At 43.3% G+C, this 27940-nt stretch overlaps 1 protein-coding gene across 2 annotated transcripts; it reads left to right on the top strand.

Annotated features, from left to right (window-relative positions):
• The first annotated feature begins 323 nt into the window (after positions 1 to 323).
• SLC35F2 (solute carrier family 35 member F2) lies at positions 324 to 27940 on the top strand. 2 transcript variants are annotated; one of them, XM_075849986.1, is made up of 8 exons: positions 324 to 577; positions 12225 to 12400; positions 13102 to 13229; positions 13814 to 13973; positions 19423 to 19579; positions 20200 to 20252; positions 22367 to 22521; positions 25623 to 27940. In XM_075849986.1, exons 1-8 carry the CDS (start codon positions 471 to 473, stop codon positions 25830 to 25832), a joined length of 1146 nt encoding a protein of 381 aa, XP_075706101.1. In that variant the 5' UTR covers positions 324 to 470; the 3' UTR covers positions 25833 to 27940. The 2 variants fall into 2 exon arrangements, with proteins under 2 accessions (XP_075706101.1, XP_075706102.1); XM_075849987.1 differs by lacking the exon at positions 324 to 577 and adding an exon at positions 1258 to 1344.

Raw genomic sequence — 27940 nt, 5'->3', positions numbered from 1 at the left:
CACTTCAGAGAATGGAACGGCTCCTGTATGGGGTTGTATGTGCCGTATTCCAAAAAATGGCAGCCCCCATAGAGAAGTAAAAGTAAGAACAAAGTAAAAAGAAGAACACAAATAAATAAAATTTATGTTAATATTATATTGAAAGCAATATGATAAAAAAAATAATTCATGACACCTTCTTAAGTCTGAGATACACATGCGCAGCAGATGCTACAAACCCCTTTACTGAACAGATCGATTATTCCAGGTGCGGCAAACCAGCCTAGCCATGTGTACTGGGATTCGAGAATCGACAAGTAAGGTCTGGCTAGCACTTCCCATTGTGATGGTGCTGTGAAACCTGAGCCACATGGTGAGCTGTGTGGTCTGGACGCTCTGTCCCTCTTCTGTCACATTGTCGGGCAGTGCTGCTCTAGCACAGCTTCTCTGCTGACCTCCGGCAGACTTCAGGACCTACATGCCCCTCCAGGATGGATGATGAAGAAGCCTGTCAACCATCACTGGATCGTCCACCTGCACCACATAGCGCCGGACTGTGCGATCTCCTATCTCGGCTCTGGAGGAAGATTTTCACCTGGTAAATCCCTATACTCCAGACATAATGCTGATGATGTGGAATATGTGACCTTACCTTTGCATTATCGAGAATATTATTGCATGTAAAGCATAATATATATATATATATTTATAGCAGTAGAATTATAGCTTATTTTTGCACCAGGTATTACAACTAATTTTATGGATTGTCTTAGTGTAGAGCAATGTGTGTGTGTGTTTGTGTGTGTGTGTGTGTGTGTATATATATATATTGTATATACAATAATCCAACATATTCCGCAGCACTTTACAATTCAGAGGGAACATGTACAGACAATATCAGACATTACATAGTAACAAAACTAATATACAATTCAAGCAAGAGGAAACTGCTCGCAATAGCTTGAAATATATACATATATACACACTATATTCATAAGACTCTGCCATAATTTGAAGAATAAAAGCAGAGAAAAAGTTTTTCTTTCTTTACATTTCCTAAGGGTAATTAATATTCACCGAATATGGTACAGATACAGTACCAAAACACCCCAATACAATGCCAGCCACAGAGATCCAAGATGATGGCAGCTATAGTGCCCTCACCCTCCACAGAACCAGCCAGACATCAGAGGTGTGGAGAGGCAGGGGTTAATGGTGATGAATCTGCTCTTGCTGCTGCGCCTTCATAGGAGGGGGCGTGGCTAGAAGGTCCTTGCAGATCAGTAGCTGTAGAGATTGCTGAGCTGTGTTTACATATGTCTGTGTTATTTGTTCTCTGGGCAGTGGGATGACAGAAGTCTGTGTGTAAGTTCTGAGTGTTCAGCGAGCAGATAACCGAGATTCTTTACACACAGCACAGGACATGCTGCCGCCATTACACTGCACTGCCAGGACCTTTGAATCATTGAGCTCAGTCTGCTGCTTCTTCAGATTCAGGCAGTTTACAGGACAAAAAGTGGGTTTTAGGCCCCATGCACACGACCGTAAAAATCATCCGTAATTACAGACCCATATATTTACAGGAAGGTGTCCTTGCTGTAGAAGTGTACCGAAAAAGATAGGACCTGTCCGTTCTTTTGCTTTTTACGGGCCGTGCTCCCATACTTCGTATGGGAGCACGACCTGCAAATGTGGGTGGCCGGCCGTGCCCGCAATCGCGGGCTGTGATTATGGGCATGGCCGTGTTCATGAGGCCTTAGGGCCTCTTTACATCAGCGTTTGGTTGCCGTTCATCGATTCCGTTCAACCATTCTGTCAGAGGAACTGATGAACGGAAAGCCAGACGGATACTATCGCTTACTTTTGCATTACTATTGATTTCAATGGCAATGCTTCCGTTGCAGTTGGTTCCCGTTTGTTTCCGTTCTGTGAAGTTTCCATTGTCTGCACAGAAAGAATAACGTAGTCGACTACACTATTGTTTCCGTGAAAAAACGGAAACCTTCAATGGCCCATCAGCCCCCCCCCCCCCCCGTGTTGCAATCGTGGGGTGCCGATGGTTGTCATCGCAGCATGAGGGCCTAATGAAGGCCCCCAAGTCTGCCGCCTTAACAGGATTCTGTAAAAATGACATTAGTATTGCAGTGTATTGTATCTGACGATTGCTGGTTTAAATCCCCTAGGGGGACTAGTAAAAAGTGTTAAAAATAGTTACATTTTTTAGTAGTGTCCAAAAAAAAGATTACGTTTAAAAAAAAAAATAATAATAATTTTTTACTATTTTTCTTTTGCAGTAATGGAAAAAAATAAACAAGATTGGTATCACTGCGTCCGTAAAGGTCCGCACTATTAGGGTATGTGCACACACACTAATTACGTCCGTATTTGACAGACGTATTTCGGCCGCAAGTACCGGATCGAACACAGTGCAGGGAGCCGGGCTCCTAGCATCATAGTTATGTACGATGCTAGGAGTCCCTGCCTCGCTGCAGGACAACTGTCCCGTACTGAAAACATGATTACAGTACGGGACAGTTGTCCTGCAGCGAGGCAGGGACTCCTAGCATCGTACATAAGTATGATGCTAGGAGCCCGGCTCCCTGCACTGTGTTCGGTCCGGTACTTGCGGCCGAAATACGTCCGTCAATTACGGACGTAATTAGTGTGTGCGCACATACCCTTACAATGTAACATTATTTAGCTCACACGGTGAACACTGTTTAACCCTTTTCACTCCCCACCTGCCAACACCCATAACTTTTTAATTTTTGAATAGAGCGGTGTGAGGGCTTATTGTTTGCGGGAGGAGTTGTAGCTTCAATTAGCACCATTTAAAGTACCATATAATGTACTGGGAAACCGAAATATAACGCATTGCGAGCTGAAATTGGAAAAGATTCCTCTATAGTTTTTGGGGTGTTATTTTTACGGCTTTCACCGTGCGTTAGAAATGGCAACTTAACTTTATTTTGTGTCTCAATACGATTACGGTGATATCAAATTTATATAGTTTTTATTTATATTTGACTACATTTACAAAGGAAAAAAATTTGTTAAAAAAATAACTTGTTTTGTTTCACCACATTCTGAAAGCCATAACTTTTTTTATTTTTTTGTCGATTGAGCAGTGGGAGGGCTTATTTTTTGCGGGATGAGTTGTAGTTTTTATTGGTACCATTTTTTTGCACATACAACTTGTCGTTATTACTTTTTTTTTTTAGATCTAATATGACCAAAACATAGTGATTTTGGCGGTTTACATTTTTTACGGTGTTCACCGTACGAGTTTGATAATGGTATATTGTAATAGTTTGGACTTTTATGGACGCAGCGATAACAATTATTTTTTTTTGAATGTGACATTTAAAACTTTATTAAACTTTTTTTATACACATTTTATTCGTCCCCCTAGTGGACTTGAACCAGCGATTGTTATATCGCTGGTACAATACACTGCAATGCTAATGTATTGCAGTAGCATGTTTTTTGGACTACAAGACGCAGTTTTTAGCAAGAATAAATCTTGCTAAAAATTCCCTGCGTCTTATAGTCGGCAGTCGAGGGACCCGGCTGCGCCAGACCCCTGACCGCTTCCCTAGTTAACCCCTTCCTGACCCATGACGTGCCGATGTTTGGCGCGGGCTCACTCGCTGAGTCTGCTCGATACACTGCAGGTGTCAGCTGTATTTTACAGCTGACATGCTGCTCTAACGGGCAGGAACAGCGATCACGCTGTTCCTTGCCATTTAACTAGTTAAATGCCGCGGTCAATAGCAACCGCCTAATTTATAGGGAATTTCCCATGAAGGACATTCATGACGTATCCACAGGATACGTCATAAATGTCAGATAGATGCGGGTCCCACCTCTGGGACCCGCACCTATCTCTAGAATGGGGACCCCTAAACTCTGTTCGGGCTTTTCATGCTCGCCCTGCCTCCTGGCCACTTAATGACTACATGGTCAGGAGTTACAGAAACAGCATAACTCGCTGAGCTACGCTGTTTCCGTAACTCCCATAGTAGTGAATGGCAGTAACGGAAGCAACGTAGCATGCGAGCTACGCTGTTTCTGTAACTCCCGACCATGTAGTCATTCAGTGGCTGGGAGGCAGCGTGAGCACAAAAAGTTAGATCGGTGTTTAGGGGACCCCGTTCTAGAGATAGGTGTGGGTCCCAGAGGTTGGACCTGTGGATATGTCATAAATGTCTCTGATGGGAAAACCCCTTTAAGCCCTGCCAGAGGCACGGCTTAAAGAGGCTCTGTCACCAGATTTTGCAACCCCTATCTGCTATTGCAGCAGATCGGCGCTGCAATGTAGATTACAGTAACGTTTTTATTTTTAAAAAACGAGCATTTTTGGCCAAGTTATGACCATTTTTGTATTTATGCAAATGAGGCTTGCAAAAGTCCAACTGGGCGTGTTGAAAAGTAAAAGTACAACTGGGCGTGTATTATGTGCGTACATCGGGGCGTGTTTACTACTTTTCTAGCTGGGCGTTCTGATGAGAAGTATCATCCACTTCTCTTCAGAACGCCCAGCTTCTGGCAGTGCAGATCTGTGACGTCACTCACAGGTCCTGCATCGTGTCAGACGAGTGAGGACACCGGCACCAGAGGCTACAGTTGATTCTGCAGCAGCATCAGCATTTGTATGTAAGTAGCTACATCGACTTACCTGCTAACGCCGATGCTGCTGCAGAATCATCTGTAGCCTCTGGTGCCGATGTGTCCTCGCTCGTCTGACACGATGCAGGACCTGTGAGTGACGACACAGCGTGATCTCTGGAGAACACGGCTGTGTCTGCACTGCCAGAAGCTGGGCGTTCTGAAGAGAAGTGGATGATACTTCTATACACAACGCCCAGCTAGTAAAAGTAGTAAACACGCCCCGATGTACGCACATAATACACGCCCAGTTGTACTTTTACTTTTCAACACGCCCAGTTGTACTTTTGCAAGCCTCATTTGCATAACTACAAAAATGGTCATAACTTGGCCAAAAATGCTCGTTTTTTAAAAATAAAAACGTTACTGTAATCTACATTGCAGCGCCGATCTGCTGCAATAGCAGATAGGGGTTGCAAAATCTGGTGACAGAGCCTCTTTAAGAGGCAGAGTGAAGGCAGACCTGGGGGCCTCCATGACAACCATCATCACCCCGTGGTCGCGACGGGTAGATGAGCTGTCTGAGCGGGCCACCCCTCTCTTTTTAATGCCTCAGATGCTGTGTGATTGCTGTTCCTGGTGGTTAGTCCCGGGTGTCAATTGTAATACACAGCTGACCGACAGATTATGGAGCGGTCTCAGCGTGTAAGCCCGCTCCATACATCATCCCCCGCACCAGGACGTGCTTTTATGTCGAGGTGCGCGAAGGAGTTAAAAAAATCCGCCAGAATCCCTGTTTTTTTTGTTAGCTTGGTACTCAATTTTTTTTTTATAAAACCTGATCAAAAAGTCACCATGTACCAAAAAATGGTCTCAACAAATAAGCCCTCACAACCGCTCAAACAACAAAAAAACAAAAAAGTAATGGCTTTCTGAATATGGCGAAACAAAACATTTTTTTTTAACAAATAGTTTTTTCTTTGTAAAAGTCGTAAAACATTAAAAAACTACATAAATTTGGTATTGTCATAATCGTATTGACCCACAGAATAAAGTTAATGTCGTTTTTATCACACGAACGCTGTGAAAATAAAACCCAACATACAATGGAGGTTACCCTATTTTATTCCCTTTCCACCCTCAAAAAAAATTTGTTTCCTGTACATCGTACATTATATGGTGTGTTAAATGATGCCGTGAAAAACTGAAACTTGTCCTGTAAAAAACAAGCCCTCATACGGCTATGGTTTTGCTTTGTAAAAGTAGTAAAACATTTAAAAAAAACATATACATTTGTAATCGTCTGGTCTAGGAGAATAAAGTTGTCGCTTGCAGTGTTCGGCTTTTTCTGGCGCTGCCATAGAGAATGAATAGGAGGTAAGTTGTTGTCATTTGCAAAATCGTGCGGCCATAAAGGTTGTATTAATTCATGGCCGCATGATTTTGCAGCTAAAGGGACGGCTTTCCCGCGTTAACATGTGGCCACTAACAGGCTGTTTGACAGCCGCACCGAACATGGTGCCGGCGCGGTTGTTAGCCGCGTTGCGACCGTGTCAGGGCCGCTCCGTGTGGCCTTACCCTGACCTGGCCTGTCTGGTCAAATATTCTGATTCAGTCTCTTTATATGGCTGTTTGTGAAAAGGGGGAGGTAGGTGTTTTAACATTCATGAAAGTCAGGACTGGATAAATGCCATTGCGGCTAGTAGTTTGCTGCTGATGCCTAACTTTCAGTCGCATGGTGCGTTTCTTGTTTGGGTTATGAACTCCCATTGACAGACATTAGAGTTTATATACCAAGATAAGAAAGCCAACAAAACCGCACCATGTAAACCCGGCCTTAGGGTTATTTTCTGTTGATGTGTATAGGAGTTTTTATTGTTTGACTACTGAAATCTGTCTCCTTGAGTTGTTTATCCGGCTCCTAAAGTATATAGTAATTTGTCCACCCATGGTTTAAAATGTTGATTTTACAGCGCCGATCCCAGGAACTATTGATGCAAAAATGTTAAGGGGGCACTGTCAGACCAATCATACTGCCCTATGTGAGGGCAACATGTGATAGATATACGGAGGTGCTGAGAAAAGCAATATGAAAGATCCAAACTTTGTTACGTGACTTTCCTCCATAGAAAAAAACCTGTGAGTTCCCTGCACAGCCGGTACTGATGAGATAGTGATGGCATATCCTGATGACACGTCATTACTACTACTGTGATAGGAATAACCCTTTGGGGTATAAACACACTAGGTGAATATGCTGCGTAAAAGTACATAGCGTAGATGCAGAGAATTCAGTAAGACAAACCACACTAAATTGTGGTGCAGTTTTTCGGTTGGCATGACCGCTGCGGAAATCCTGCAGGAATAAAAAGAAAAAAAAAGTTTATACTTACCCGGCCGTAGTCATGGCGACTCATCCCTCACTTCTGGGCATAGCCCATCTTCCTGGGATGACTCCCTAGTCCATGTGACCACTGCAGCCTTTGATTAGGCAACAGTCAATTGGGATGATAAGTCATCCTAGGGGGCCGGACTGCACTCAGAATAGAGGATCGTGTCGCTAAGCTTTTTTATGAACTCTAATAAAAAATACGTATTTTTTTTTCCTCTCACTTGCGATTTTTGGGGCAGAGTTGCAACACATAGCTCTTTGTTGCGGGTTTTTCCTCCCCATTGAATTCAATGGGGAAAATCCGCCATGGAGGAGCAGCGATTCCGCAGCATAAATTGACATGCTGCAGCTTAAAAAACCGCAGCTGAATTTATAAATCTTTTTTTCTGCAGTGTGTGGATGAGATTTGTTTAAATCTCACCCACACTGCTACTACTGCAATACGTTGCAGATTTTCTGCAATGAAATCCGTTGCGGAAAATCTGCAGTGTTTCTGCCTAGTGTATCCCTACGCTTAAGGTGGACGTTCTCTTGAAATAGCGGTCAGCTGAATGCTCATTTGGCCAACAACTATTTCTCCCCATTCCAACATAAACGTCGGCAAGAGGAGAGTTGGGTGGGCCCCATACACAAAGTCTGCCAAAATGAGCGGGTTCAGCTGATTTTTGTATAATGTGTATGTGCAGCTGAGTCCATTATCTTCTGTTCAAGCTGCAAACAGAAGACTGAGCCCTAAATAGTTTGTAAGCGTATGTTCACGTGTAGTGAAACACCAGACTGATTTCAAGAGAAAACAGCCTCTGAATTCAGGCGTTTCTGGAGCTGATTTTCAAAGTGTTTTTGGTGTTTGCAAGCGTATTTTGAGGCGCCTTTTTTGTAATGTCAATGGAAAAATCTGCTTAAAAAACGCCTCAATAAGTGACTTGCCACTTCTTTTTGCAGGGCGTATTTTTACGAGGCAATCTTTTAATTAGACGGTGTAAAAATACGCCTTATTTGAACAACACCGTGTATTCCCATTAAAATCAATGGGATACTGTTTGCAGGCCTATTTCAAGTGTATTTTGTAGCGTTTTACGCTTAGGAACTGCATAGCTTTACGACAAGCGCTCCATGGCGACAGAGTTGCCCACAATTTGTGTTAAAAATCATAAGATTACTGCAACTCGAGCACAACTTCAATGTTTCCCTTGCAAAAATCAAACATTAAAGTCACGTGGCAACTTTCCATGACCGAGAGTCACCTTGAAGCCCCAGAAAGGATCTTGTCGCCTCTCCTGACATGTCTGTTTTAGTAAATACTTGCCTTCCCCATGAAGTAACAATTCTGGAACATATTTTCTTAGAACTGTGTTGTGCTGTTCCTCTGTTATTCCTCCTAGATATTTATGAATAAATGAACAACTGAGTGTTATTATTCACCTTTTCAAATATGGATATCCCTACACAGTCTCACTCTGTCAGCACTGATTGGACAGTGTCAGTCTGTGTTGGACACCCCCCCCCAACTGTTAACACCCAGCTGACAATTTATTCATATTTTTCTAGGAGGAATAACAGAGGAATGGCACAATGCAGAGTTCCAAGAAAATATGGTCCAGAATTGTTATTTCATGAGGATTACAATTATTTACTAAAATAGAGATGTCAGTAGAGCTTCTTAAAAGGGTACTTCCATCTTATGAACTGATGGCATATCACTAGATTATACCATTACTATGATTGGTGGGGTCCGACCTCTGGGACCCCCACAATCCTAATATTGCAGGGGCTGCAGAGCTGATTTAGCGCTGCATCTCTTTTGCTGTTTTTCCCTGCACAGCGGCACAGCTTGAATAAAGTGTGTTTCCTACACAGCTGGGTGGCCAGGAGCGCCGCTGTGCAGGGAAAACGTAAGAGGGGACACAGCGCTAAATCAGCTCTTTAGCCCCTTCATTCTCAGGTTCGGTGATGCTTCTAGAAGTGGGACCGTCACCGATCATAAAGCGATAGGCCAACATTGTATAAGATGGGAATTTCCTTTCAATTGGGTTGCACCAAAACACGGTGCTTTCCAGTTAAAGGGGATAGGGATAATGGGATAGGTCATCAGTATATGATCGGTGGGGGTCCGACACTCAGAGCCTGCTCCGATCGGCTGTTCCGGTTGCCTCCGGGCACCAGAAGCTTTGCAGTGGTCGGTGCCGGAAACAGAAGGCTCTGATCATAGTATAGCAGCCCGTACTGCACCTCTGCTCCTGTTCGCTTAAAGAGGAGCAGAGCTGCAGCATGGCCGCTATACTGTGACCAAAGCCTTCTGCTTCCGGCACCGACCTCTGCAAAGCTTCTTGTGTCCGGAGGTGGATAGGTCATCAGTATAAAAACATCCCCCGATCCTGGACAACCCCTTTAATTGTAAATGAAGATCGTATATAATGTAGGAGCACATGAAGCGCTTGTTTCACTAATCTTTCTAACATCTCGGACAACACTTCTACAGTTCGGGGATGTTCACACAGCGCTAAAAAACCCAACGTGTAAACGTGTCTAATTTGCTAGCGGATTTGTGAAGCACTTTTTAAAATACAGGCGTTTTTTATGCGTTTTCAGTATACTCTTTGACGTGTTTTGTGGTGCGGAATTAGGACTTCCATTGACCATGGGAACATTTGGCACACCTTACGCGGCAAGAATGGACGTGACGCCGCCGCCACAACCCCTCGTCTAATCAGTAATTTTCCAGTTGTTAGCAGTTTATAGAGGCGGTGTGGGCGAACAAGCAACGATCGCAGTAATGACTGAACAGCAAAAATCTTTATTTGTAATAGACCGTCTTTCGAATGCAAACGACTCGCTGAATCCTCGCTCGTCGCTCGTTCATGAAAGAATGTCTGCCTGTCTAATAGGACCCTAAGAACTGAATTCAGCTTTTTGATCCTGTTTGTAAGGACAATGGATCCGCTTCTCTGCTTTGTCCCGCTGTGTCAGTCGTTGTACAGGATGTACACATCACCTGGGGAGCTCTGTTTTTTGTTTTTTTTTTTCCATATATTACTCGGAAATAAAGAAATCCGGTTATTCTGTGAAGTTTATGGGTGGCTTCAACTTTGTATATGTGCTGAATAATGAAAGAGTTTAACCCTTTAATGACCAGGCCTGTAAGAGCCTTAATGACCAGCTAAATTTTTTTCATTTTTGCCTCTCCGCATTTCAGCAGCCGTAACTTTTTTATTTTTTCATTGACGTGGTTGTATGAGGCCTTGTTTTATGCGGGAGGAATCTTAATTTTTTTTTTTCTGTGTAGTTTGGGTGTACATATAAATTACTGTGTCATTTATTTTATTTGTTAATTTTTCAACTTAGTTTTTTATACTGTTCAGGTTTTACACTAAACTGCTAAATTAATTCTTCAGCTTATTACAGTTGTGTAGATAGCTAATAGTTATTTTATGTATGTTATTCATCGTAAAATATATTTTATATGAAATAATCACTTTTACTTATTTTTGGAGTTTTTTAAATTAATGTTTTTATTTAAAAAAATAAAATAAATAATCCCATAAAGGGATTACTATTTTACAGCTTTGTTTATTCTTCTATCGTATTATCATACTCCTGTATTGTAATACATTATACTGTGTCACTTTTTGAGACAGGCTGCTGTTAGGACAACATTTAGGCCTCATTCACACGGCAGGGTTTCCCGGCCGGGTGCCGGCCGTTCATAAATCGGCCGGCACCCGGCTGCATTAGGAATGATAGACCCCTAATGGGGCTATTCACACGACCGATTTTTTGACGGCCGGAAAATCCGGCCGTCAAAAAATAGGACATGCTCTATCTTTGCCCGGGCACCCGGCCGCCCGGCTCCCATACAAGTCTATGGGGCCGGGTATTACACGGCCATCACCGGAATGTGTTCCGAGTGATGGCCGGGTTTCCCGGCGCTTGCGCTCTATCTCCTCCTCCTCACAGCGCAGAGTGCATGTGAGGAGGAGGAGTTGATGCCATTCTGACGAATGGCATCGCTGTACACTGTGTTGCAGGGCCGGGGTGTACAGCAGGTGGAAGGGAGCGCTGCGCTGGCTCCCTTCCCCTGCTTGTTAAAAGCACCCTGGCTCGGCGACACCTTCGATGGCGCCGCTAGTAGTAGTAGTAGTAGCAGCAGCTGCTGCTGCTGCTACTACTGTAGCGACGCCACTATAGCAGAGCGGGGAGGTATCTCCCCGCTCTGCTATGTGCTAGCCGCACTTTAGCTCCTTGAAGGAGCGGAATCCCCGTGTTTTCGGGGATTCCGCTCCTGGACAGAGCGCTTGATGTCTCTGTCCATATCTGGGCAGTGACATCAGGGGAAACTCCTGAAGCGGAATCCCCGAACACATGGGGATTCCCCTTCAGGAGCTGCCGCTGATGTCACTGTCCGGATCTGCCCGGCCCGGATGCATAACTTTATGCAAACCGGCCGGGCAAAATGGCCGATTTTACCGGCCGACACTCGGGCTCGGGAACGACCCGGTCGTGTGAATCCCGCCTTAGAGTGCCCTACCAGAAGGCTTGCTGAACAGACAGTCCTGGGCTGCTTTCCAGGTCCCCAGGGCTGACTGCACAGGGTTCCCTAGTCTCTAAGTAAGTCACGGGAAACCAAGTGACGCGATCGGAGTCCCCTTTGATCATCCCGTGACCAAAAGGATAAACGACATGGATTGGAGGCTCTTACAATCCTGACCGTACTCACTAGGCTTCTCTGAGAACAGGAGCTGTGCACACAGCGGATTTGTTGCAGATTATTCCGCCGCAAAATCTGCACTTGTTATTTGCACATTTTGCTGCGGATTTTACCCCTTCTACATCGGGTGAAATCCGTAACAGAATGAGCATGCTGCAGGTTTGAAAATCTGCAGCAAACTTTGATTTCCGTGCAGAAGAATGTCCAGCTGCACGCGGATGAGATTTTGTAAACATTTTTCCGGACGAATATCCAAAACAAATCCGCTACGTGTGCAGGTGGTCTAATATGGTGCAGTGTATGATGCATATTGCAGTCAAGCTGCTCCATACTATGGGTCTTATACGGCATTACATGGAACATGCTGTGTATTGAAAAATAAGAGTGCTCGCAGGTGAAATTCCGTGCAGAATATCGAAGGTGTGAATACCTCCTTAGAACAACATGGAAAAGTTGCAGAAAGCTGAGTCAATTTGCACCATCTCTGCTTTCCCTCTGAATCAATGCCCGCTCGTTCATTACGGATCCTCTTATTTCCAGGTATGTCTTGAAGACGGTCATCCTGGGTCAGATGCTTTCTCTGTTTATATGTGGGACTGCAGTGACTAGTCAGTTCCTTGCAGAGAAGTATAAGGTGGACACCCCGATGCTACAGAGCTTCATCAATTACTGCCTGCTTTTTCTGGTTTACACCATTTGGTTGGCGTTCAGATCAGGTATGTCCATAATTTTATCCTTTTGCATTATGATTTGCATATTATTTCTGTAATTTTGAAGAAACAACTGATCCATCAAGTAAAGTATCGGGTATATCCGTAGTCCATCGATGGATTATTTCTTACAGCCACTACTAAACTTGCCGTATTCAGCAATTATTATTTATGTCCTAAAGGCATACCAAGAGGTGCGAGACCTGCACTTGTGTGGCCGCCACATCCAGTGGAAAGAGTTAAAAAAAAAAAGAAAAAAAAAAAAAAGCACGTGTGAACCCGATCAAAGACGAGACTCACCCAGGCTTGATTAATGCCAGCCCATTGAATCTATACATTATTTAAATAGAACTCTTCCTGCAATGTGAAGTAGAACGATTTATCAGCATAAAAATTTACATGTTTTTTTTTCTCATTTTGTTTTTATTATATTTTTGTTTCCTGTATAAAATTTCACACATCAATGAATGTTATTCCAACTACTCTGACGTCCAGTCTGGACCTTGAATTCACCTTAACTTGATTTTATTGTTCTGTTTCCTAGAGACTCAGACATCTGGAGAACTGTATACCCTTACCAATGCCCTGAACTTCAAAACAAGAGTTACCCAAATGTACAGAGTTCTCCTGGTGACCGATGTGAAAAATAAAACCAATTGAAAGATAAGACCCGGGATGTCTGAACATTGTTGTCTTGTTTCTAACAGGAGAGAACGGGCTGTTCCATATTCTGAGAAATAAGTGGTGGAAGTATCTGCTCTTGGCTATCGTTGATGTTGAAGCAAACTATTCTATCGTTAAAGCCTATCAGTTTACGACCATCACCAGTGTCCAGGTAAAAACACATAAGAATAGTCTTTCTTGCCCCCAGATCCACCCTTTAGTATTAATATAGCAGTAAAATGCGGTGAAGCTGTCACCATTGAATGCCAGCATGGTGGCTTTAGTGGTTAGTACCGTTGGAGTCATGGGTTTAAATCTTACCAAGGGTAACAATTGCATGTAGTTTTTCCATGTTTGAGTGGGTATCCTCCGTGTTCTCAAATAGGTTAATTGGCTCCCTATGGAGTTGACCCTAAGGCCAGGGCTACACATAGACTTGGGTCCGATATGGGTCGGGAAAATGAGCGACGATTAACAAGACAGCTCGTTGATCGGCGCTTGTTTGCTCTTTTTACAAGAAGCAATATTCGGTTATGTATAGTGATGCCTAACTAGGACTGAACTTTTAGCTGGAAATTCTGTGATGGGTTGTGTGGTCTGTCAGACGCAATAGCAATTTGGGCTGTATTTTTGGGGCAGTCTCCTGAGGCCCCAGCTAAACTAAGTATGTAACTACATCATATTTTTCACCTAATTTCTTAATTAAGTTTTATTAAGCAGTTTTGACTTGTCAAATGTCTTTCCCTCATCTTTCAGCTTCTGGACTGTGTCGGGATTCCTGTTCTCATGGTTCTTTCTTGGTTTATTCTTCACTCACGATACAGACTGATCCACTATCTTGCTGTTGTGGTGTGTCTGTTGGGGGTTGGGACCATGGTTGGGGCCGATGTGCTGTCTGGAAGAGAAGAAGGCAAAGGTTAGCCACATGATAACCAACGTTGGTACTTCTGGGTTTCTGTGAAATAACTTGGTTGCTTAGATTGCAGATAGCCCTTGTTATCAGCAGAATAGAGGATTGTGCAACCTTCCTAAGAAATATTTTTGCAGATATGAAGTATACGTTATAACGCCATTTACTACAATGTGTTCTCTTAATGTTTACATGTAATATATATATTTTTAGTGATCCCTTTCCGCACCATGATGTGCCACTCCATACGCTGCAGGTGTCAGCTGTATATTACAGCTGACACCTCGCTCCAACGACTGGCATTGGAGATAACTCAGATCTCGGCTGTTTAACCACCCGCAGCATCTAAGCCGTTAGACAGATGGTGGGGTGCCAATGCATTGTCATGGCAGCCAGGGGGCTACTGTGCTCAGCTGTTTCCGTGGGACCCATAGACGTGTAATGGAGCAGACCTACCAAACCCGGCCGTCGTTCCATTCAAGCCCCTCCTAGCTGTCGCCTTGCGGCTCGGGCGGGAACACAAACCTTTGTGTTGGCAGTCGGTTGGCGTCCTAGCGGTTGGATCCCCACCGATCTAGCATTTATCAGGTGGAAAATGCTCGAGGCTGGAACACCCTTTTTAAGAGGCAGGGCAGAACATGTATTGAATAAGAACATGTATTGACATGATCGCCATGATGTCTAAAAAAATCTTCTGTGTAGACTAGGTTTTTCTTCCTGCTCATTCGGTTACTGGTGCTTTCACCCACTGTCAAATACATGGAGTCATGCTGTCATTGACAGGTTCTGACTCCATCCACCTTGGCAGAGGCAGCAAGAGCAAACAGCAGGTGTCATGATGGCAGTGCTGTTTGCTCTTCCTGCATTGATCTTTTACCTTAGATCAGTGCAGCATCATGAAACTACATGCAGCAGTTGCGTATATGGAGAAAAGAAGGGAGAAATTGAAAGGGGAGAACGCTCTGATGTGACTATTGGGGGGAGGTGTAGGCCGAACTGTGACTCAGGGAGCCTTACAGTAAATATTTGGATAAATGTGGCTCCGATTTACTGGGGGATAAGGGATGAGGGTCCCTGCTATTACTACTAAAGGAAAGGGGAGCACTGTGACTACTGGGGGTGAAGCACTGATGCGACTGCTTAATAGAAAGGGGGGTAGTACTATGAGTACGAGGAAAGTTGGGGAGTAGATGCTGTGAATGACAGCACAGCGTGATCTCACGAGATCACGCTGTGCTGTGTGAGTAAGTCCCACAAAAACTTTACCGAAGTGTCGGGAGTGTGAATAGACATCGCGTCCTGGCTGGAGGTGATGTCTATTCACTCTGAAGACACTTCAGTAAAGTTAATGTGGGTGTATGTGACAGAACAGCGGAAATGGAAACCATTTGCACCGAATCCATCACCATTGAAATCAATAATGATGCCAACGGAAACCTATGGTTTCCGTTTGTTTCAGTCAGGATTCCGTTCTAACGGAATTAAAAACACAGGAAAGGCCATACTCACAAATTAGGAGGGTAAAAACCCGTTCCAAACAGGACGCGACCAGGTCAGAGAATGCTACTGAAGGGAAGTGCCCAGGTGTGTTAAATAATGATAACCACTCCAACTAACCTTGAGGGGAGTGATGTGTTGGGCATGGAAGTAAATGTGTAATGGAAAAAAATATATATACTGTGTATGTTATACATGTGAAATATAGGGGACATTACTAAGTGTAGTGTATAGGGGTCAGGGCTGTGGGTGATACAAAGAGGTGAGTGTAGTGTATAAAACATGGAGGCATAGTGTTTGGATAGTGAAGCACAGCATATATCGCCGTATAGCAGCCTATTTAGAGATAGAGTAAGATAGAGCAGGCTTCTCTGCATGCAATGCCAGACACCTGCACACCAGGCTATCCCAGCATCATAAGACCTGGCTGCATCCTGAAAAAAAGTGTACAGTGTAAGTAACCATGAAAAAACATGGGGTATTGGTTGTCGTTTTGACCAAAAGAATGCAAGCTCGCAATCCTCGTCACGGATCCTCACACTTGCGAGTCCCTACTTGGAACTTTTTAATTATATTCTATGTCCCAATTGTTCCATTCTAACGGAAAGCTCTGACGGAACACCTAAACGGAGCCCAGACGCAGCTGTTAAAGAAGCATTAACATCCTTTTACATGGGCCAATTATTGGGCAAACTATTATTGCTCTGTAAACAGGGCAACGTTCATCGGTTGATTGTATCGTTTATGCATCCTAAAATATTATCGTTGTCGGCAGAATATCTTCCTGTGTAAACAGAGAGACGCGCTGCCGACATGATGGAAATGTATGGGGGCGAGCGATCAGAGTAATGAGCGCTCGTCCGCGTACATAAACAATCATTGCTCCTTGTTTTAAGGCGCAATCTAGCGCCGATCAACGAGCTATCTCGTTGATCGGTACTCGTTTACACGTCCCATGTCAAGCCGTGCAAGAGGACCCTTACAGCTGAGCGTTTGCCACAATTGTATCCAGTCTAGGCAACGCTCAGCAGCACAAATCTCTCCTGCTCAAAGAAATTGCTGCAACGTATCAGTGATGGTACCGTGTGTCAGGCTGTTTGACTCAGAGGACGGCCTAGAATAGATACAAACATACCCTCGCCAAACCACGGATTCAGTATTCACAGAGCCGAAAAAAAAAGGAAGGCTGGAATTGATTTCACCCACTTGTAGGTCACATAAATCGCAAATATGAACAGTAAAATGACTTGTCCTAGTTTTTTGTGGCCCCCACTCGGATCCTTGTACATTACGGTCGTGTGCATGGGTCATATAAATAAGTGGGTCCGTATACTATCCGCAAATTTGCGTATAGCACACAGACAAAAAAAACACGGTTGTGTGCATTGGTCCTATGGGTTTTCGGCCTCTGAATGTAAACAAGAGTAAGAGCAGAGATCTTGAAGATGTTAAGTAATAGAACGTAATATCTTTCCATTATACAGTGATTAAGCTTTATTTATATAAGACTGGACAATCCTTTCAAGGGGTTGTCTAGTTTGAAAAACCAACCTTCATATAGTCTATTAGAAAATTCTGAGTTAATAGAGAGGTTCCTCTGTTCAGGATCCTCATCTCTTGACCAAAGTGGAGAGCGATAACAAAGTACGGAGCTCTTGGTGTGAGGGACCTGTGCTGTCCTTTATTATACAGATAACCCATTATGTTGAATAGGCACTGTGTAATGCTTATTTTCACCTGTGGTGGCGCTGCAGGGAAACTGAACTCTCACTGAAAGGTTTCTTCACAGATTACAGTTGATCGCTGGGTTCCAGTCAGGGGACACTTTGTGATAAGCTTATTGTCAAGGGACTCTTCTAACAAGTAAAGATTGCCCAAAGTGGAGAATCCCTTTAATCATTGTATAATAAGTACTGCAACTTTCTATATTAATTTGTCTATCAACTGCTCAACATTTTTATGTTTCATGGTTTACTTCCAGAAGTTGAAAATCCGTCTTGGTCACGTGATTACACAGGTGCACGAATATGTAACAGTAATATGAAAACTGTCTTTTGTAACAAGCATAGGCGTAGCTAAATGTTCATTGGCCCTGGTGCAATGGTCCAGCTTGTGCCCCCATCCGTTTCATAGCGCCTCCCCAGTCCCACAGGTCCTCACTGACTGACTGCCATATAAACTCTTCCCGTTTCCTGATGTTTACAAGCAGTTTCCTGGTCCATGTGATTGTACTCTAGGTGCACGGCCAGTTACCCTGGACTCTCTCCTTCCATCTTCTATATAGATATATACCTTTGGCTGCAGATATTAAAGGGAATCTGTCCACACTTTTGCCCCCCCCCCTCCCCCAACCGCTAACACCTCTAAATAGGTGAGTTGCCAATCGTACTGGTATCACAACCGTCACATACCATAGGCTAATTAGATGGCAAGTGTCGTGGGTTTTTGCCAGTAAACCCATCCCCATTGCTCTTGAGTGACGGCTCTAGCCCTATGATGTATATTACACAGGGGACCGAGATAGAGACGTCACTCAAGAGAAAAGCGGGTGTGTTTAAACTGGTTTTTTTCGCTTCGCCTATCTAGCGGTTTGGGTAGCCAAAAATGCTGACCGATTTCCTTTAGACCACAAAATTTTAAAGGATAGAAAGAATGGGGCAAGATAGAGGCACACTCAAGACACTTCACATATTTTATTGAGGAAAATGCCACCACAAGTGAAAACCATTAAAACACCCTATCAACTTGGCATCGTCATGATTTGATGGGCCACTCCCACGAACATATTAGGTCCAAACCAGATAAGTGTAAAATAATCTAGGGCAATGTACCCTGAAAAAATATAGATCTCCTAAAAATAGTATGTATAAACACAATTTATTATATATATTCTAAACACAAGAATATCTCTCAAAAGTACCTGCAAAAAAAGATGACATACATGGCCATTAAATGTATAAATGGACATAGATTCCCTTTAAACCATGCACCATACATAAATCAATTTCCCCTCCCCCATCTGACCAGCATATGTTACACTATCGGGGGTAGATTCTGCGGCTCATGTATTAGTTCCTGGAGACTGAATACTTGAGGGCAGGAGAATGGATGCGGCAGTTACATCATATGGATGCGGCAGTTACATCATATGGATGCGGCAGTTACATCATATGGATGCGGCAGTTACATCATATGGATGCGGCAGTTACATAATATTATAGTCTTATCTGTTATCACACTGGAGGATGTCTGCTGCTCATATGCAATGTAGTTAGAAATCCTCCCATCCTCAATATGTTCATATACCAGACGCTGCCAGGTCGACACTGCACGAACATCTGCATTTATATGAATTCCTCCGCTGCGGCTGAACTCGCTTCTGTTTGCTACAGCCAGATGGCGCAGTAAGGTCACTCACTGCGCCAACAGAGGAGCAGAGATGGCAGCAATCTGCATTGAACAGAAGGTGAAGTCAATCATGATCCTCTCCACTGTAAAGCACCAATAGTTTAAGTGCAGGCTTTCCCCCTTAAGGCGGCTGGTCCTGAAGAGCCAAGGGTTCGTCCGCCTTGTTCTGTGCGCAAGATGCACAGTAAGTTGAACCTAAGCGGTTGATGTGGGAGGGGGTCCTGAGGCCAGGTCGCAAATATGACCACTGCAACCCCTAATGCTACGCCACTGTTAATAAGCCATGCACCTGTGTGATCATCAGTGACCAGGACAGATTTACAGCTTCTGGAGGTAGATAATAACTGCAAGCAAAGATCTCCAAAAATGGTGAGAAACTGATCAACAAAATGTTATAAAATTGCAGGACTTGTGCAATAAGGTTGATTTGCTGAAATGGGAATACCCCTTTAAATGCATTTAATGTACAGTAAGCCTGCGATAGCTACTGCCATACTCCTTTTGATTTTATGAACGTCTACCAATGTTTGTGCTTTTTTTTTCTTTCCAGCAAGTGACATGCTGATCGGTGATGCCCTGGTTATCCTGGGTGCCTGCTTGTACGCCATCTCCAATGTTTCTGAAGAATATGTAGTGAAAAACCTCACCCGCGAGGAGTTCCTGGGAATGCTGGGCTTGTTTGGCACTTTAATCAGTGGGGTTCAAATGTAAGGGCCTGTATGGTTGTGTGCATGCGCTGCTTCATCTTGTCCCGGTGGGATGCTTAGATTGACTTAGGCTAGATTCACACGAGCGTGGGGAAACTCGGACGTGATAAATGGATCTGGATTCCCATAGCCTTGAGCCTATGGAGGGATCCGTAGAAACGGAAGATAATAGGACATGTTCTATTTTTCAACTAACCCTTCACACAGTCCATTGATACAACGGCCGTGTGAGCGGCCCCATTGAAAAACATGCATCTGTGTGACGGTCATTGTTTTAGCGGCCATCACACGGATGTATTCAACGCTCGTATGAATAAGGCCTTAGTGGGATTTTTGGTTCTATTGTTTATAGCAAACAAATTGAAAAATCTTTCCCCCTAAAATTTAAAAATGCCATTGAATGGTGCTCTTCTGTGAATGTTACAAATTCTATTCAGGGCCACTGTTGTCCATGGCCTGTGTCTGATATTATAGCTCATCTCCATTCAAGTGTATGGGGCTAAGCTGCAATACCAGACACCGACAGCGACCAGTGTGGCGCTGTTTCTAGAAAAATACTAAAACTACTTGCCTCCAATATGTGTTTGATTTTTGTTTCTTTTTTTCCTTCTCTTTAAAAGGATGATTGTAGAATATAATTCTATTGGCAGCATTGAGTGGGACTGGAGGATAGGTACGTGCTATTTTCACTTACTTATATGTCTACATCATCAAAGCATTATGTGCGCCAACTTCTCATAGTTTGAAAAGGTAACCTTGTTACCAAATCATAATGGACGTCATTAGATGTTCGGGTATCCTCCACCTCTTCATGGATGAGATGAAATTGTTTTATAAAGAGAATATAGGATTGTGGAAGGAAACCAGTTCTTTCTGTATGTATAGAGGTCTTCTGAGAAGATGACGTCTTCTTGAAGGTTCTTTCTGGTTTCTGTGTTAAGAAGAAATTTGTTCATTACAACACCTGCCCTTCATACGGTTTCCTGAAACTGTAAATTACGTTTCTTCTTTAAGAAAAAATAAATTTGTCCCAATTTTTCAGACTCGAAGATAGCAAAATATTAATGTCCTAAGGCCTCATTCATATTTTGGTCAATATTTTGCATCAGTGTTGGTACCTCTCCTGGTTTTGTCCTACAAATACTGATACAAAATACACAAGTGTAAAGGAGGACTAATGCTAGCCATACACATAAAAAAAGGCTAAAACTTGGATAAATTGTTGCTGACAATCTATGGCTCTGTTTACACTGCTCCTTTCTGAGGAGCCTTTTCCCCCCATCAGTGAGCACCATATAGAGGGTCCTCCGATCGGACTCCCCACATACACCCATAGGCCGGATTTGAGATTGCTTTTAGCCTTTGCCGGGGGAAGCTCCAGTGATGTCACTGGAGCTTTCCCATACAGAGGTTAAAAGCAGCCGGGGACTCCAGCTGCTACTGAGAGCGCAGACGCGCAGCAAACCAGGCGGAGAGAGTCTGGCACCGGACTCGGATACATTACTCACCCTGCGCACGTATATGGGGAGACCGAGCAGATGCACCTCTATATTCTGTTTACTGATGGAGGGAGAAGGTCCCGCAGAAAGGTGGAGGGGGAGGACGGGAAGCTTTGTACAGGCAGTATTTGTGGAGCTCTGCAGAGTGATGGACCAGGCGGGCTGCTGAGACGGTATATTTGTGTGAGGAAACCACCTTGTAGCGTGTCCATGTGCGGAGGGGCTTCCCACGGCTGCGCTGCCAGCTGAAGGTGGGCCCCTTATTGGATAGCACAGTCGTGGGTACAGCTTTTCCAGGCAGCGCAGATGGGGGCACAAAGGCTCCCAGAGAGTGAGCAGGCACAGGAAGTTTTAGTAATAATTCTACATGAACAGTTACCTCACTGGAGCTTCCCGATGTATGCCTTTAACCGAGGCCAGTGACGGATACCATAAAGTGGCATCAGTCATCCATCGGCTTTTATGGAATCCGTTAATGCCTATACTTTTTTTTTGGATAGAATAGCGTAGTCGATTATGCTATTCTATGTAGCAAAAAAAATGATATGCCCCACGTAGGCCCAAATGGACACTCTTTTGGCCTCCTTCAGTATAATGGCGGCCTATGGGTACGTTTGAAGTATGTGCCGGGAGCTTTTCTGACACAGACGTCAAACGTACATGGGAAAACTCTGTGTGAACAGAGCCTAATAATATGGCGGAAAGACCGTTTTCCTAGTGTCTGCCTTTAGGGTAAATGAAGGATCAGGTTATTTGACTTTGCACAGTCTTTTGTTCTCTTGGGGGATAAGCAGCTGCCAGAGGTGTCTGTCAGCTGCTTATCCCCCCTATTCAAAAAAATATTCGCAGTCGACTGATCCGATCATGTATGTTTATTGGGGACTCGGGAGAGTCAACTAACTCATGAATGGCCAGCATTATAGCCTGAATGTGTAGTTCAGTCATATTGGCCGCGTGGAGCAGGCCTAGATATCAGAGAGGTAGAAGAAGATTCCACTCCTGGGATGGCATGTGTTACATCAGAGAAGTATTGTAAAGCCTCACATGCACCAGTCCTGTGTCCGTGTGCTACCTATAGCTATCCCACTGAACTTTTTTTTCCCCTGTAGAAATTGTTCCTGATGACACAGTATATCAGAGTATACAAATAAAGAGCTCCAACAACTGTTCCAATAAACATTGTGACGGTTGTGATTGTGGGTCAGAACTACCCGCTCCGTGTCTCTCTCTATAGAGGTTTTCCTTCTTTCATGCATTGGTAACGTTTGTGTATTTTCTTGTATTGCAGGTCTGATGTTTGCGGTTTTTGCTCTTTGCATGTTTGGACTGTACAGTGTGATGCCCCTTGTGATAAGAGTCACCAGTGCCACCTCTGTTAACCTGGGTATCCTGACTGCCGACTTCTACAGCCTCTTCTTTGGCCTCTTTTTATTTGGATACAATGTAAGAACAATTTCTAATAATATATTTTAAGGTCTTGGAAGATTTTACTTCCTCCTGTTGTAACTTAATATCTTGTGATTGTAGGTAGTGAAATAAAATGTATGTACAAAGAATAGACCTGTGTACAGCTTGACCGTTGTTTTAACATGTCCACGTGTGATCTAAAGGAGGCTGCAGCTACTAGACTTTTAGCAATTAAATATGTGAGGACTGGCAGACCCTTGAAGAGAACCTTTCACCTGCCCATACATGTGCAGCACGTAATGGGCAGGGCTGCACAAACCCTGGGGCACTTTACATTTTTTTGTTCTACCCGCCTCCGTTATTTAGATATCGGTGGCGTTATATTTGGCGCCCGATATTTAAATAACCCCCTGAGCTGTCAATGGGGCGTGTAATTGCAAGGGGGTTTGTAACTATGGCTGTGACACTGTCCAATCAGCTACAGACAGTATCACAGCAAGAGTTGTAGAGAGGAGTGCGTGTGCACGCTCACGCTCTCACTCTTCAGCTCTCGGCAGACAAGGACAAGTCTGATCTCTCGCGAGAGATCACACAGTCTTGTACTTGTCTGCCAAACTGGCAAGGGGGCGTGTAGTGGCAAGGGGGCGTGTCACTGCTGCGGACAGTGCAAGAGCTGGAGACAGTAGAGCAGACAAGGACAAGACTGAACTGGCAATTGGGTGTGTCTCTGCTACGGACAGCGCGCTCTCCTCTCTCCAGCTCTTACACTGGCCGTAGCAGTGACATGCCTCCTTGCCAGTTCGGCAGACAAGTAGAAGACTGTGATCTCTCGCAAGAGATCACAGTCTTGTCCTTGTCTGCCGAGAGCTAAAGAGTGTGCATGCGTGCGCATGCACACTCTCCACTCTCCAGCTCTTGCACTGTCTGCAGCAGTGACATGCCCCATTGCCACTACATGCCCCCTTGCGAGTTCTGCAGACAAATACAAGACTGTGTGATCTATCGCAAGAGATTAGTCTTGTCCTTGTCTGCCGAGAGCTGAAGAGTGAGAGCGTGTGTGCGCACACACTCTCCTCTGTCCAGCTCTTGCTGTGATACTGTCCATAGCTGATTGGACAGTGTCACAGCCATAGTAACACGCCCCCTTGCCATTACACACCCCATTGACTGTTCAGGGGCTTATTTAAATATCGGGCGCAAAATATAACGGCACCGATATCTAAATAACGTAAGAGGGTCGAAATTTTTTTTTAAAGTGCCCCAGGGTTTGTGCAGCCCTGCCCATTACATGCTGCACTCAGCTGCACATGTATGGGCAGGTGAAAGGTCCTCTTTAAAGGGAGTCCATCAGCACATTTTAGGCTGGCACCACTCATTAGCGATAGGATAAAGGAGGCTGTACATACTAGTGAAGTAGATCATATGGTTTGCATCAGGGTGAAAAAATAACTTTTAATTCACTGCCCACTGTAGGCTATTTAGGTTGGAGAGTCTGTGGAGCCCGGAAGTATCCGGCATTTAGAGCTCAAACGAGTTGATTGGCGGCTCTACATGTATGATGATGAAGGCAAGCAGGGCCCTCAATCAACTGCAGCTGGAAGGGGAATGGTTGGAGCACACACCAACCTAATTAGCATACGATGTGCGGCAGAATAAAAGTTATTTTTTACCCTGATGCAAGCCATATGATCCATATCACTGGTATGTACATCTTCCTTTACCTCTTGCTAATAGGTGGTGCCAGCCGTTTGTTAGCCTAAAACATGCTGATAGATTCCCTTTTAAATTTACACTATCTTTTCAAACAACTTATGCAAATCTAATAGTATGCCTGATATATAACAGCCTTCTCATTTACTTGCTGTTAAAATTTAGTTGTTTTATCCATTCAAATTATGTATGAAGTCACTGCCAATAGGCGTTTCCCTTCCTGTAATTGGTGGCCCACCCACTGTTGTTAAGCAAAATCCATCAGACAGATTGCAGGAAGTGGGGCTGTCTCTTCACAGCCTGCCCATAGAAGTCTATGGAGGAGGGGGCAGGAAGAGACAGACACCGATGCTTCTGCCCATAGAAGTCTATAGAGAGGGAGCAGGGAGTGAAAGACAGACACTACCCATAGAAGTCTATGGAGGAGGGAGCGCAGAGAGAAAGACTGCTGGCAATGAGCAGGCTGCTGGTTAGTGTTAAATGGTACCCCAGTGTGATGGATTCTCAGCTACACTTCTCATTACTGCTATATAATCTCCTCCATGCTGCTGCAGCTTCTATATATTTGATGGAGATAGTGGAGTTCTCTGTGCAGTGTTTAGTAGACATGATAGCATTTAGGCCCCACTCATTAGCTAATAGAAAATTTGAGAAAAAAAGACAGAGCCTGCAGAGGGGGAAACTGCTAAAAAATGCATAATACAAGTCATATAATGGCCAGACATAGTGTTATTCCTCATGTACACACATATGACATATGAACGTACACACAAATCTTTAAGAAAAGTCACTTTAGTAAATGCTGTGATTGACGATACAAGGATATACTAAAGATTTTTCCTGACTAACCTTTTTGTGGTTTACCTAGAAATAAACAGTGCCAGATATGTTAGTTAACCGCTTATCTCTCACTTCTCCACAGAACTAACCTGTACATTTAGATGAACAGATCATTCAAGTCAATGGGGTTGTTGTGGACGAGTTAGCCATCTATATGTTTATCAAGCCATCTACTATATATTAATTACAATAGATGGAATTGATGATAATCACAATTTAGATGCTTCTAAATACAGTAAAAGTAGGATCTACAACATGCATTTCTCCCTCTGGAGGACCCACAACATGTCTGTGCATTACCTGGACAGCCTATTGGTTTTAATAGGCATCGTGTAATACTTTGTTATCCCTGTGGCGGCGCTGCAGGGGAATAAAACACTTCCTGTTCTCAGATTATTGCTGATTCCTGGGGGTTTAGACAGCAGGACATCCTGTGATCACCTTATTTTCCCACGGAAACAAAAAGGATTGTCCAAAGCAGAAAACGCCTTAAAGATGCAAAGATAAAAGATTTTCTTTAGGAGATGTGGCAAAAACTAATTTATTGATGAGTCTAAATATTAATTTTTTCTCTCTTACTCTTGCAGTTCTCTCTTCTCTACATTTTGGCATTTGTTGTGATTATGGTGGGATTCATTATGTACTGCAGCACAGCAACTTACCACTTGGAGCCTAGGCCGGCACAGACTAGTGGCGGGATTGAGAATAACGCAATGAAAGATGAGGAAACTCCTCAGGAGCCTGCCACACCCCTGCAGTACATGCCCGAGGAGCTCTCCAGAGAGCGCCTGGATTGAAGACAACCACCACATTGCCTTTGCTATTTTTATATGAAATGATGTGCTATCCATTTTTTAAAGAAATGATTCCGTTTTTTTTATTTTTGGCCAATATATACCCGTCCGTTTCTATCAATCCTTAGGCCCAGTCCAGAGCTGCTATACACACACGTGATGGGCAGTTACACTCTAAACATAAACGTGTAAAGATCTGTTTTCGTTTTCAGTGACTTCATATTTATTAACATATTTTAACATTTTCCATAATTTTTTTTATAAATACAATTTTTATATAAGTGTTAATATTGCAGTGACAACATTAACCCTCTATGGCTAAATATGTTCAAGAACCAAAATCCAAATGTTAGAATTTTAGAACATGATTTGTTTTTCTGCCTTTTCATCGGCTGGTAGATCTTTTTTATTTTGTAAATGTTTTTTTTTTTTTTTTACTGCTATAAATGGAATATGTACATTCTGCCACCACAGAAATTAGACTCTTTAGAGGGATTGTCTAATTTGAGAAAATTTATTTTCGAATACCCTATTAGGAAATTGTGTTGCTAGAGGGCAGTCCCCCATTTAGGACCCCGATCTCTTAGTCAGAGCAGGGAACAGCCTTCTCTCTCTCGCTCACTATCTTTCTCTCTCTTGCTCTCTATACATTTTTTTTTTAACATGGCAGGCTATGGCAACTCTATGGCATACGTCACAGGCATCCGCTTAACATATAAATCATGGGCTTTTCATAACCCATATGCTAAATGGATACCATTATAGTCAGTGGGTGACGGATGCCTACCAATGGCATGTGTCACCCATAGGCTATAATTGCATCCTTTTTAATGTAAACATCATGAAAACGCTATTGTGATGTATGTGTCAAACTGATGCTATATTTGCCTATGGGTGACAGCCTCCTTTTGACGTATATGGAATAACTTTATGGAAATGCGGCATAAGATGTGACTAGATGAACCTTACTATAGCAACAGAGCAAACTAGGAAACCACAGGGACGTGTTATATTTTGTCTCATTTTTTATTATGATGGGCTGATTTTGTGCCCCATGGTAGTATTTATTCAAATGTTCAATGTACTGTAGTTTGTTATATTATGATCTGCACTGGTTTTTAAAACCTCAAGAAGGTAATTATTGGTATTTTTTAGAAGATCAATATTACTATAAAAACTATTTTAATATCTTAGGATATGTATTGTTTGCAAAGAGGTCATCAGGAAATAATTTCTTGTCTTTTTCAAGAAGCTTAACTATGACTAACATACCTGGTTCTGGTAAGAGGTGCCTTATGTCTAAAGACTGTACAGCAGGTTAAAGTCTTTGTACACCTTTGCAACCCTTTTTATTGCACCAATGCATGTAAATGAAGACTATGAAGCCACTTTGCAGATTGTCTATACAAAATAGTAGAATATTTCTTGAATATATCAAGACTGTTTCTATACAGACCTATGTGTCGCCATGGTTACAGACTACAAACAAACCCTATGTAGTCTGATCCTAAAGACATGTTACTCTTTTTCAAGCTTCCTCCCTCTTCTTGCTAACTTACATAAAGTAGGAGAAGGAATAGAGTAACACAAAACTGCAGGATATGAGTGTTTTTAGTCTGTAATTAGATAAGTCTGCATAGGAACTGTATACACAAAACACTAGAAGATTTCTTTGCCTTTTATTGTTTTTTTTACGATACATTGGTGAAATAAAAAATTATTTCAAAAGTGAACATACTCTTCAAGGGGGTATAAATATGGAAAGTTAGCGTGAAATGGACCTTTGCATAACCTGTGCTGACAAACCTATGAACGCTGTACAATTCAGACAAGCTTTTATAGAGAACTTGTCCCTAGGTCATATAAGTTGAACTGGTTAACTGATCTGAATAGCTCCGTCTCCCTGATTTCAGCGCTGTTTCTCTTTTCTTCCTGAACCCCCCTCTTCCAGAGATATTACCCACTGTTGTGTTGGCTGCCTGTATTCTAATTTGCTGTGGTTAGCCAACGGGGTGGAGCTAGCTTCCCTGCCTCTGATGCTGACCCATCAGCATGAGGATAGTTCACACCCTATTGGCTAATTACAGCAAATTAGCATTGAGGGAGCCAAC

This window comes from Rhinoderma darwinii, chromosome 2, assembly GCF_050947455.1.
Source record: "Rhinoderma darwinii isolate aRhiDar2 chromosome 2, aRhiDar2.hap1, whole genome shotgun sequence".
NCBI lineage: Eukaryota > Metazoa > Chordata > Amphibia > Anura > Rhinodermatidae > Rhinoderma > Rhinoderma darwinii.
This window is presented reverse-complemented; position numbering and strand designations above follow the sequence as displayed.